The sequence below is a fragment of the Caloenas nicobarica genome, chromosome 33 (genome assembly GCF_036013445.1).
Source record: "Caloenas nicobarica isolate bCalNic1 chromosome 33, bCalNic1.hap1, whole genome shotgun sequence".
Lineage (NCBI taxonomy): Eukaryota > Metazoa > Chordata > Aves > Columbiformes > Columbidae > Caloenas > Caloenas nicobarica.
The window spans coordinates 1307820-1320000 of NC_088277.1; the positions used below are offsets into that span (position 1 = coordinate 1307820).

Consider the following 12181-nt stretch of genomic DNA (forward strand, 5'->3'; position numbering starts at 1 on the left):
CCCCTGTTGGGGTGTCACGGCCACTGATATGGCGCAGGGGACCCCTCCAGAAGACAAGTGTCCCCTCACCTGTGGCAAGGGTGACCTGGGTGGCTCATTTGCCACCCGGGCTATTATTAGCCGCCCTCGCCCACGTCGGCAGCTCGTTAAGTTTCTCCCATTGTGGCAGCGGATGTGGGGCAACGTTTGAGGTTTCGCTGTTGATTTTTTTAAAATTTCCTCTTTAAAACAGACGAGTTTCCTCCCTCCCCGCTGACGACAGATGCCGGGGGGTGGCCGGGCGCCGTGGGGGGGCGGCGGGACGCCACGGTCGATGGCCCCTTGCCGGGGATAGGCAGCGCTCGGCGGGGTTGCTCCCCTGCGCCGGTGAGTGTCGGATCCATGTGAAGGGTTTTGGGGGGTTTTGACCCAGGAGGGGCTGCAGGGGAAGAGGGGACTGGGATGGATGGTGGGGGGTGGATGGACTTGGGTTTGGGGAGGAAGACACAGGGCCATGGGGACAATGGGGACACGGGGCATCCGGGAGGGACGATTCGCACCCCTGGAGAAAATGGAAAAGTTCTTTGTGGGAGCGGAGTGGGGACCAGGGGGAGTCAGGGCTGGGGACAGCAGGGGACAGGGCTGGGACACTCCGGGATGTGGCAGCCGTGGCTTGGTCCCCCCATCCACAGTCTGTGCACCCCTCTGCAAAGCCCCTTTGTCCTCCCCAGGGGACTGGGGGACATGGATGCTCACACGGGGCGGGATCCTGTCTGGGACGTCACCCCAATCTGCGCCCCTCCCGGCAAGGGGCGAAATGGGGAAATGGTGACAGGGACGCGCGGCACCTGCACCCTCCCTCCGCTGGGGACTTTTGGCACAGCTGTGGCACCGCAGCGGGGACGAACTGCGCTGGCCTTGGGCACGAGGGGATGGTGCCATAGTGGCTCTGAGAGCGTTTCCCTTCGCACGACGGGGGTGATGGCTGGACCGGGATGTTCCTGCTCCAGCAGCACTTGGGGATGGTGGAACTGGGATGTTCCCACTCCGGTAGCACTTGGGGATGGTGGAACTGGGATGTTCCTGCTCCAGCAGCACTTGGGGATGGTGGAACTGGGATGTTCCTGCTCCGGTAGCACTTGGGGATGGTGGAACTGGGATGTTCCCGCTCCGGTAGCACTTGGGGATGGTGGAACTGGGATGTTCCTGCTCCGGTAGCACTTGGGGATGGTGGAACTGGGATGTTCCCGCTCCAGCAGCACTTGGGGATGGTGGAACTGGGATGTTCCTGCTCCAGCAGCACTTGGGGATGGTGGAACTGGGATGTTCCCGCTCCAGCAGCACTTGGGGATGGTGGAACTGGGATGTTCCTGCTCCAGCAGCACTTGGGGATGGTGGAACTGGGATGTTCCCGCTCCAGCAGCACTTGGGGATGGTGGAACTGGGATGTTCCTGCTCCAGCAGCACTTGGGGATGGTGGAACTGGGATGTTCCCGCTCCGGTAGCACTTGGGGATGGTGGAACTGGGATGTTCCCGCTCCGGTAGCACTTGGGGATGGTGGAACTGGGATGTTCCTGCTCCAGCAGCACTTGGGGATGGTGGAACTGGGATGTTCCTGCTCCAGCAGCACTTGGGGATGGTGGAACTGGGATGTTCCCGCTCCGGTAGCACTTGGGGATGGTGGAACTGGGATGTTCCTGCTCCAGCAGCACTTGGGGATGGTGGAACTGGGATGTTCCTGCTCCGGTAGCACTTGGGGATGGTGGAACTGGGATGTTCCCGCTCCGGTAGCACTTGGGGATGGTGGAACTGGGATGTTCCTGCTCCAGCAGCACTTGGGGATGGTGGAACTGGGATGTTCCTGCTCCGGTAGCACTTGGGGATGGTGGAACTGGGATGTTCCCGCTCCGGTAGCACTTGGGGATGGTGGAACTGGGATGTTCCTGCTCCAGCAGCACTTGGGGATGGTGGAACTGGGATGTTCCCACTCCAGCAGCACTTGGGGATGGTGGAACTGGGATGTTCCCGCTCCAGCAGCACTTGGGGATGGTGGAACTGGGATGTTCCTGCTCCAGCAGCACTTGGGGATGGTGGAACTGGGATGTTCCCGCTCCAGCAGCACTTGGGGATGGTGGAACTGGGATGTTCCTGCTCCAGCAGCACTTGGGGATGGTGGAACTGGGATGTTCCCGCTCCAGCAGCACTTGGGGATGGTGGAACTGGGATGTTCCCACTCCGGTAGCACTTGGGGATGGTGGAACTGGGATGTTCCCGCTCTGGTAGCACTTGGGGATGGTGGAACTGGGATGTTCCTGCTCCAGCAGCACTTGGGGATGGTGGAACTGGGATGTTCCCGCTCCGGTAGCACTTGGGGATGGTGGAACTGGGATGTTCCCGCTCCGGTAGCACTTGGGGATGGTGGAACTGGGATGTTCCTGCTCCAGCAGCACTTGGGGATGGTGGAACTGGGATGTTCCTGCTCCAGCAGCTCTTGGGTGCCCCATGCGCCTTATCTTGGTCCCATGCACCTTATCTTGGTCCCGTCAGCTCTTCCGTTCACTGCAGCAGCTCTGTCCCCGTCCCTCCCAGCCCCGGGCACAGCGGGTGACATTGGCACCGGGGCAGAGCATCCCCCAGTAAGGACCAGTGACAGCCGGGGACTGGGTTTGGAGCTGGGGGGCTTCGCTTGTCACCGGCCAAGGGCTGTGTGACCCACTGACCCCAGTGCCAAAGGACCCCAACGGGGACCCTGCGAAGGTCACATTGTGTCACTGTTGTCACCCCTCCCCATGTCACAGCTCTCCTGTCCCTGCAGGGTGACCCCCCCGCCCGGCGCTGTGGCCATGGAGGGGACGTCGGCGCTGAGCCCGTCCTGGTGGGAGAAGCGGCGAGCGTGGGCCCGGCAGAGCCGGAGCTGGCGACCCACGGCCCCCGACGAGGATGAGGTGGCCCCCGCCACCCTCGATGTCCCCGAGCCGCAGCCCCCCCACCTGGACGACGTCTTCCTCGAAGGTCGCTGGGGTCCCGGGGGGCGCAGATGGGACGGGGGTGTCCCCAGTGCTGGGTCACCTCATGGGTGTTTGTGTCCCCCCCTGCTCCAGGAAGCCCCTCCAGGAAGATCGAGACGTGGCTGCAGGAGTGCGGGTGAGTGGGGGGGGCCGTTCCCACAGGGACGTTGGTGTCACCGTGGTGGGACAACAGCAACACTCACTTGGCCCTTCTTGGAAGCTGCACCCAAGCGGACACGTGGGTGCCAGCAGGACAGTGGCATCTGTGTCCCCCCTCTCGCCCCCAGGTGACATGTAGCCGTGGGGGGGTCACCAGGATCTCCTGGGGGGGTTTGGGGGTCTCCAGGGAACCCCCGCTTTGAGCGCCCCACGCTGGCACCCACCTCACCCTGCACCCCATCACCTCTGTCCCTGTCCCCGCCGCCCGTCCAGCCACACTCAGGTCACCTGTCCCACCTCCCCCCGCCCCGGGATGGGGCCGTAACGGGCTTTGTCCCCCCCAGGTCATTGGTGGAGGTCCCTCCGGAGGAGCCGGGCTCGCCGGGTCCCTTGGGTACGTCAGCTTTGTCCCCGTGGCTCTCCTGGGGTGCTGCTTGTCCCTGTGTGTCCCCAAAGGCCACCCGGGCCACGGGGCGGGGACGTCCCCGAGGACCCTGGACGTGTCCCCAGCTCAGGGTGTCCCTGCAGGGTGCGGGAACAACGGGACCAGCTTCGAGGACGACCTGACGCTGGGAGCTGAAGGTACCGGCCACCCTTGGCTGTCCCCTCCTGCCGTGTCACTGTCACCCCACGAGCAGAGGGAGGGCAGGGGGGACACGGCCGCCACCCCTGGCTTTGGTGGGGCTGGGACGTCCCCAGGCTCCGCGTCCCCTTGGGCTGTGGCAAGCGGGGAGGACACCTGTCCCCAGCCCCCCCGTGTCACTGCTGTCCCCTCTCCGCTCCTTTTTCCCAGCCCTTCTGCTACTGGGGAGCCACAAGGCCACATGCAGGTGAGCTTCGGGGTGCCGGGGGGCTTGGGGACATTGTCCCCTTCGCTCAGCCCTGTCCCCCGCTGTCACAGACCTCCGAGGGACAAACCCCCCAGCGGCCTCTCCAGCCTCACCACCAAGACCGCTTCCAGGTAGGAGCCGGGGGGGAGCCTGGTGGGGGGGTCTATGTCACCCCCGGGTCCCCGTGGGGGTGACACGGGGCTGTTCCCCGCCGCAGCGTGGCGGCGGTGCTGGCGTGGCGGCAGGAGGACGCCGAGGAGATCCTGGCCAGCCTGGGCTTCGCGCGCAGCGAGCCGGGGGCCGTGGCGCGCGTCCCCCCCCGCTTCCTCGCCGCCCCGTCCCGCGCCAGGGGCATCGACCTCGGGCTCTTCCTCCGGGCACAAGCGCAGCGGGTGGAGACGGAGGAGCCCGGGCTGGCGCTGGCCGGTGAGTGACACGCGGGTCCCCGAGTCCCCGCGCACGGGGGGCGGGATCCGCCGGCTGGGCTTTGCTCCTTTGAGATGACGGGAAAGGTGCTCCCGTGCCTCAGTTTCCCCAAACCCGTCTGCTCCCCGCCAGGTCGCTTCCAGCAAGCCCAGGCTCTGGCCGTCACCGCCGACACTTTCTTCTGCCTCTACTCCTACGTCTCGCGGACCCCCGTGCGGTGTATCTGTCCCCCCCGCCCCGCCTGGCCTTGTCCCCGTGTCCCTGACACCCGTGTGTCCCCCCCAGCCCAGCCCGCCACCCTCTCACCCGTTGAGCGGCTGAAGAAGGTCGTATCCACCATGTCTCTCTACGTGTCCCCGCGGAACGGGGACAGCCTGGGGGACAAGGACAATCTGCGGGATGCGGACAATCCGGGGGGGACCGGCCAGGTGTCCCCTGTGTCCCCTGCCCCGGGGAAGGGGATGCGGGACGAGAGGTTTGGGTTGGACCCGGCCGATGTCCCCATGGGCTGGGGAGGGGATGGGAACATGGGGACAGTGCAGCAGCCTTGGGGAGCAACGAGGGGTCCCCAAGGGCCACTGTCACCTCGCCTGGCGTGGGGTGTCCCCGTGTGTCCCCATCACTGTGGTGGGGAGGGCGAGCAGGTGCTGTCCCCAAGCTCAGCCCCAGCGGGGACACTGGCCGGAGCTGCGTGGGGACGCGCAGGGCGCTGCTGTCCCCATGGCCGCGGCAGCGGTGACAGCCCCGCGGGGGTGACCGGGGACGCTCCGTGTCCCCTGAGAGCAGGACAGGGGGAGCACCAGCTGGACGCTGCTGCAGGTGTCACCTTGTCCCCAGCACCGGCTCCCCCGTCCCCCTACACCAAAGACCCCCAGGACTCCGTGGGGACACGTTCCCCCAGCCCAGACACCCCAAGAACCGGAGGCCACCGGAGTGGGGACCCGCACCGGGGGGCCCCCCCGAGGGACACCGGACACCCCCCCGGGAAGGTCCCCGTGTCCCCCTGTCCCCAGTGGAAGGAACCGGGTGACTCCTTCGAGCTGGAGGAGGTGAGGGGTGACACCGGGGTGATGGGCGCAGTGCGGGGGGACAGTGGGGAGGTCCCTTCGGCTGCGGGTGGTGGCGGGTGCGCTGGTGGGAAATGTCCCCAGAGTGGGAAATGTCCCCGGGTCGTTCTCCGGCTTTAAAGGTTTGAATGATTTCGGGCTTGGAGCGGGGCGCAGGGCTCGCGGCATGACGGTGGCTCTCGCACACGCGTGTGCGCACACGCGCGTGACGCACACGTGTGCACTGACACGCCACGTCCTGCCCGCAGCTCCTGAGCGCCAGTGAGGACGGTGACGATGACAACGAAGGTGACACCCACGAGGACTCTGATCGGTCCCTCTGTCCCTCCATCACCATCCGGAGAAGTGAGTTGGGGGGTGTCCCCCCCTCTTGGGGGGCAGCAGGGCCACCCGCCCAGCGGGTCCCCGGTGCCAGCGTGTGTCCCCGTGTGTCCCCGTGTGTCCCCGCGCTGCAGGTTTCATGCTGCACGGCAGCAGCGGCCGGTCTGACAGCAGCGGCTTCGTGGAGGAGCCGGTGTGGGGACACCCACCCGCCCGGCTTCGGGACACCGACCAGACGGCCTGAGGCCACCGCAGAGGGACCCGCGCTCGTCCCCGCGACGGCAGGAGCCACGGCCAGGTGACAGACCGACTGGACCGGGCCACCACGTTTGGGGACACAGAGACCAGCCTGAGCTGAGTGCGCACGTGTGTGTGTTTTTGCGTGTGCACGTGTGTTTTTGTGTGTGCACGTTTGTGTGGTTTTGCATGTGCACGTGTGTGTTTGAAAGTCCACGTGTGTTTTTTCATGTGCATGTGTGTGTTTGCGTGTGCACGTGTGGGTGTTTTTGTGTGTGCACGTGTGTTTTTGCATGTGCACGTGAGTGCATTTTTGCATGTGCACGTGTGTTTGTGTGTGCATGTGAGTGTGTTTTTGCATGTGCATGTGTGTGTTTGCATGTGCGTGTGTGTTTTTGCATGTGCACGTGAGTGTGTTTTTGCATGTGCACGTGTGTGTTTGTGTGTGCATGTGAGTGTGGTTTTGCATGTGCACGTGTGTTTTTGCATGTGCACGTGAGTGCGTTTTTGCATGTGCACGTGTGTTTGTGTGTGCATGTGAGTGTGTTTTTGCATGTGCATGTGTGTGTTTGCATGTGCATGTGTGTTTTTGCATGTGCATGTGTGTGTTTGTGTGTGCATGTGAGTGTGTTTTTGCATGTGCATGTGTGTGTTTGCGTGTGCACGTGTGTTTTTGCATGTGCATGTGAGTGTGTTTTTGCATGTGCACGTGCGTGTTTGCGTGTGCACGTGTGTGTGTTTTTGCATGTGCACGTGCGTGTTTGCATGTGCACGTGTGGGTGTTCGGCACAGAAAACCTCTCGACCCTGGACTTGGGTCCCGAGGAGCACACGTGTCCCCCCCGTGCCCAACCTGCTGGCTCTGCTGGTCACAACCGCACCGGGAGAGCACTGGGGACATCTGCCCTGGCATTGGGACAGCACTGGGGACGTGTCCCCCAACCCGCTTCTCCTTTGTCTGTCTGTCCTGCTGCCCATCGTAGGATTTTTCCCCACCATCTCTGTCCTGCTCCTTGTCTCTGATTTTGGCCTCTTTGTCCCTTTTCCCTCTCTCTCTGTGTCCCCTTGTCTTGCTCCCCGTCCCCGTCTCTCCCTGACAAGCCGACCTGCTCCTCACCCTCCTTTTTCGTGGAACCACAGGCTCGTTCTGCTTGGAAAAGCCACGTGCAATTTTATAATCTCACGACTGTTTGGAGAAATGGCCTGGAAGAGATATTTTTCTTTTCTTTTCCTCTTTTTTTTGTTTGTTTCGGGGCAGTTCACGAGGACGGGTGAGCTGCGGGGCGTGGGGAAACGTGTGTCGGTATCTAGAGACAGGGGGAACGGGGCGGAATTCCGCCATGGGGCGGAATAGAAAGAGAACTAAAAGCCGCGTCAAATATGCAAAGCGCCTCGGGGCGATTTGTATGCAAATAGATGCATTTATATATATATATTTATTGATATATATTTTTCTATGTATTGTATCTTTGTGTATACATGTATTTGTATGCATACATTTTTATATGTTTATATTTATGTATACTTTTAATCTGTATTATTGTTGCGGGGGCTGCGGCCCCTCTGGTTTGGCTGGGGGGGGTCGAGTGCATCCGACACAGGGACATGGGGACATGGGACATGGGGACAGAGATGGGGACAGGGGACATGGGGACAGGAGACATGGGGACAGGGATGGGGACAGGGGACACAAAGACATGGGGACAGGGACAGGGATGAGGACAGGAGACACAGGGACATGGGGATATGGGGACAGGAGACATGGATGGGGACAGGGGACACAGGGACATGGGGACAGGGATGGGGACAGGGGACACAGGGATATGGGGACAGGGGACAGGGATGGGGACAGGGGACACAGGGACATGGGGACAGGGGACATGGGGACACGGGGACAGGGATGGGGACACAGATGAGGACAGAGGGTCATGGGGACAGGGACGGGGATGGGGACAGGGGACACAAAGACATGGGGACAGGGGACATGGATGGGGACAGGGGACACAGGGACATGGGGATATGGGGACAGGGATGGGGACAGGGGACACAGGGACATGGGGACAGGGATGGGGACAGGGGACACAGGGATATGGGGACAGGGGACAGGGATGGGGACAGGGGACACAGGGACATGGGGACAGGGGACATGGGGACACGGGGACAGGGATGGGGACACAGATGAGGACAGAGGGTCATGGGGACAGGGACGGGGATGGGGACAGGGGACACAAAGACATGGGGACAGGGGACATGGATGGGGACAGGGGACACAGGGACATGGGGATATGGGGACAGGGATGGGGACAGGGGACACAGGGACATGGGGATATGGGGACAGGGGACATGGGGACAGGGATGGGGACAGGGGACACAGGGATATGGGGATACGGGGACAGGGATGGGGACTGGGGACACAGGGACATGGGGACAGGGGACATGGGGACACGGATGGGGACACAGATGGGGACAGGGGACACAGGGACATGGGGACAGGGGGATATGGGGACAGGGATGGGGACATGGGGACAGGGGCCGCGCTGCCCCCGCGGGCGGTGGGACGGAGACAGGGCGGGGCCGGTGGGCGGGGCCGGTGGGCGGGGCCGGTGGGCGGGGCCGGTGGGCGGGGCCGGTGGGCGGGGCCGGTGGGCGGGGCCGGTGGGCGGGGCCACGCGGTGTGCCTGCCCGTGCTGGGCGGGGCCGGGATGCCCCCGGACCCACGCGGAACGCGTGTCCCTCGTCCCCCCCGCCCGCTCCCGGGGCGGCCCCGCGGCTCAGGGCGGGCGGGCGGCGCCGCGGGGGCCGCAGCGGCTCCGCTCCCGCCGCTCACACCGCGACGCGCCGTCTCTGCGAGCGCGACGCACTTCCGGCGTCCCGGGCCCCGCCCCGCCCCGCGGCCATCTTGGTTTTAAAGGGACCGCGCCCCGAACGGGGGGGACTCCCGGCATGCACCGGGGGAGTCCCCACCCACCCTCCCCCGGCGTTGTCATGGCGACCGCAGGCCGGACCCCCCCTACCTTGTGCCCCTCGCCGTGTCCCCAAGCGCCGTCTTGTGTCCCCCCGGCTCTGGGTGGGGGGGGTCATGACCGTGTCCCCCCATGGGTGGGGGCTCTTTGGGGAAGGGGGTTCTTGGGGGGGGCAGCGGGGACAGGTGTGTGTGTCCCCCCGCGTCCCCTGAGGTTCAGCCGCCTGCGGGACGCGAACCCCCAAACCGCCACCGCCGGCCCCGATCGCACCCGAGATAGCGCGGGGGGGGCGGAAGCGGCGCCGCCGCGGGGGGGTTGGGATGCAATGGGGGTGGTGTCCGAATTATCCCCCCCGTCACCCCCCCGGGGGCCTCGAGCGTCCTGTGTGTCCCCCCCCACGCCGTGTCCCCCCCCCGTCGCGTCCCCCCCGCGCTCCCGGGGGTCCCGCCCGCTCCCCCACCCGGTTTCGGGTCCCAACGCCGCACCGGGGGGGCCCCAAAAACCCCCGTGGGGGGGGAGCCCAGCCCCCCAGGTGCCCCCCCCGGGGGGGGTGCAGCCCCCGCCGGTCCCCACGGGCGGGGGGCGGCTCCGTGGGCGCCGTTCGCTACCGGGCCGGCAGCCGCCACCGGGGGGTTTCCAACCGGGGGGGGGGGGGTCCCCGTCCCCCCCCCCGCTCTGCCCGCCGCCCCCCCGGTGCGGTGGGGGGGTCCCCGGGGCGGTCCCCGCTCCGTGTCCCCCCCGTCGCCCCCACCCCCCGGGCTGCGGTCGGGAACGGCGGCGGCTCCGGTACCGGGGGGTGGGGGGTGATACCGGGGCAGGGGGGGTCCCGGGGCGGGGCTGGTGCAGGCGCTGCCCCCCCCACCCCCGGCACGTGCGGCCGGTGCCGCCCCCGCCCCGCCGGGCTCTGATGTCACGGGGCCGGGCCGGGAACAGCCGCTGCCGGGACCCGCCAGGTACGGACCGGGCGGCGGCACCGGGGAGCGGGGGGGGCCCGGCGGGGCGGGGCGGCTCGGAACGGGCGGCACCGGGAAGTACCGGGTTGTACCGGACGGCACCGGGCTGTACTGGGCGGTACCGGGCCGGACCGGGAAGTACCGGGTTGGACCGGACGGCACTGGGCGGTACCGGGCCGGACTGGGCTGTACCGGGAAGTACCGGATTGTACCGGGCCGTACCGGGCGGTACCGGGCACTACCGGGTTGTATCGGGTTGTGCCGGGCGGTACCGGGTTGTACTGGGCGTTACCGGGTTGTACCGGGCTGTACCGGGCCGTACCGGCCAGTACCGGGCTGTACCGGGCGGTACCGGGTTGTACCGGGTTGTACGGGGCGGTACCGGGCTGTACTGGGCGGTACCGGGCCGTACCGGGCGGTACCGGGTTGTACCGGGCAGTACCGGGCCGTACCGGGCAGTACCGGGTTGTACCGGGTTCTACCGGGCTGTACCGGGCCGTACCGGCCAGTACCGGGTTGTACCGGGCTGTAGCGGGCGGTACCGGGGGGAACAGGATGCGCCGGGGGAGGGTCCGGCGGGGCGGTACCGCGCTGTACCGGACGTTACCCAACGTTACCGGGCGGTACCGGGTGGTACCGGAGGGGGAGCGGGATGCCCCGGGGGGGTCCGACGGGGCGCCACCGGGCGGTACCGGACGTTCGCGGGCGCTCCTGGGCGGTACCGGAGGGACGCGGATGCTCCGTGGGGAGGGTCCGAGGGGGCGGGACGGTTCGGAACGGGCGAGACCGAGAAGGGGATGGAAGAAGCACCGGGGATGTCCCGGAGCATCCGGTGCCGCCCCGGGGGCGGGTGATGGGAAACGGGGGGGTGAGGGCGTCCCCGTGTCACCCGCAGAACCGGGGGTGTCCCCGTGTCCCCGTGTCCCCGCCATGGAGGCCGCCCCCGACTGGGCCACCCTGAGCCCCCAGGAGTTCGCGCAGCTGCAGAAGTACCTGGACTGTGAGTGATTTGGGGGGGGGGACACCTATTTTTTTTTTTGGGGGGGGGGTGGCCACCCCATACACACCCACACACGCGTGTGCGTGGGGGTTTCCACGCATGTGCGGGCGTCGGGACAGCCCGGCACGTGTTTGCAGGGGGGGCTTTGCTCCCGCGGGTGGCTCTACACGCGTGTGCACGTGTGATGTGGCCTCGCACACGCGTGTGCGCGCGCCGGTGTGGGGGGGGTTACACGCGTGTGCAGCCCCCGCGGCCGCCTCTTGTCCCCAGACAGCAGCAGGAAGGTGCAGGACGTGCTGCAGGATTTCCGCGACGGGGGGACCTTCTGGCGGCACCGCCAGGGCGAGGTGGGGTACCCGAGTGTCCCCCGGGGTGTCCCCAAGAGGGAGGGACGTGGCCTGACCCCCCCTGTGCCCCCCAGTGCCTGGATTTCGAGGGGTTCAGGCTGTTCCTGCGCAGTTACCTGGACGCCGACGATGTCCCCGAGCCGCTGTGCCGCCACCTCTTCGCCTCTTTCCAGAGCGGCCAGGGGGGTGAGGGGGGGTCGGAGGGACAAAGAGGGGGGGGGGGTCGGGGGGACACCCTGGGTGGGGGGGTCTCATCAGGTTCTGTCCCCACAGGCAACGACCTGGTGAGCATTGACGACGTCTCCTGCTACTTGTCGCTGCTGGAGGGGGGGCGCCCCGAGGACAAGCTGGAGTGTGAGTGGGGGGGTGTCCCCGCGGGGGGGTCCCCAGGGACCTGCCGGGGTTCCCTCAACCCCCTGTCCCCTCTGTCCCCCCCTCCCAGTCACCTTCAAGCTGTATGACAAGGATGGGAATGGGCTCCTGGACAGTTCGGTGAGCGGGGCGGGGCTCGGGGGGGGTTGAGGGGTTGGGGGGGACTGTGGGGACCCCCCCCCGCTGACACTGTCCCCCCAGGAGGTGGATCGGATCATCACCCAGATGATGCGGGTGGCCCAGTACCTGGACTGGGACGTCACTGAGCTGAAGCCGGTGAGCGGGGCTGGGGGGGGGCACGGGGACGGTGTGCGGGGGGCCCCCCCCAAGCCCTGTCACCCCTCCCTGAGCTCCGTGTGTCCCCCCCCCCCCGTCCCAGATCCTGCAGGAGATGATGCGGGAGATCGACTACGACGGCAGCGGGACGGTGTCCCTGGCCGAGTGGCTGCGGGGGGGGGTCACCAACATCCCGCTGCTGGTGCTGCTGGGCCTGGAGGGGGTGAGTCTGGGGGTGTCACT

General features: G+C 66.5%; 2 protein-coding genes across 5 annotated transcripts in view; both read left to right on the forward strand.

The window, feature by feature from the left end:
- The first annotated feature begins 240 nt into the window (after positions 1–240).
- TESPA1 (thymocyte expressed, positive selection associated 1) lies at positions 241–7484 on the forward strand. 2 transcript variants are annotated; one of them, XM_065654241.1, is made up of 11 exons: positions 241–366; positions 2779–2992; positions 3082–3124; positions 3492–3541; positions 3676–3729; positions 3941–3977; positions 4049–4108; positions 4195–4403; positions 4536–5452; positions 5719–5815; positions 5926–7484. In XM_065654241.1, the coding sequence occupies exons 2-11, from the start codon at positions 2824–2826 to the stop codon at positions 6033–6035; spliced, it is 1746 nt and encodes a 581-aa protein (XP_065510313.1). In that variant the 5' UTR covers positions 241–366; positions 2779–2823; the 3' UTR covers positions 6036–7484. The 2 variants fall into 2 exon arrangements, with proteins under 2 accessions (XP_065510313.1, XP_065510312.1); XM_065654240.1 differs by having other exon boundaries at positions 2796–2992.
- Positions 7485–9859: 2375 nt separating this feature from the next.
- Positions 9860–12181, forward strand: part of DGKA (diacylglycerol kinase alpha) — a 7521-nt gene continuing 5199 nt past the window's right edge. The window contains exons 1-8 of one of the 3 annotated variants that reach the window (XM_065654237.1): positions 9860–9943; positions 10839–10943; positions 11214–11290; positions 11365–11476; positions 11564–11644; positions 11733–11782; positions 11864–11938; positions 12042–12161. In XM_065654237.1, the coding sequence (XP_065510309.1) occupies positions 9898–9943; positions 10839–10943; positions 11214–11290; positions 11365–11476; positions 11564–11644; positions 11733–11782; positions 11864–11938; positions 12042–12161 (666 nt within the window). In that variant the 5' untranslated portion in view covers positions 9860–9897. Of the gene's footprint in view, positions 9944–10838; positions 10944–11213; positions 11291–11364; positions 11645–11732; positions 11783–11863; positions 11939–12041; positions 12162–12181 lie in introns of all 3 variants that reach the window. The other 2 variants (XM_065654236.1, XM_065654238.1) reach the window with 2 other exon arrangements.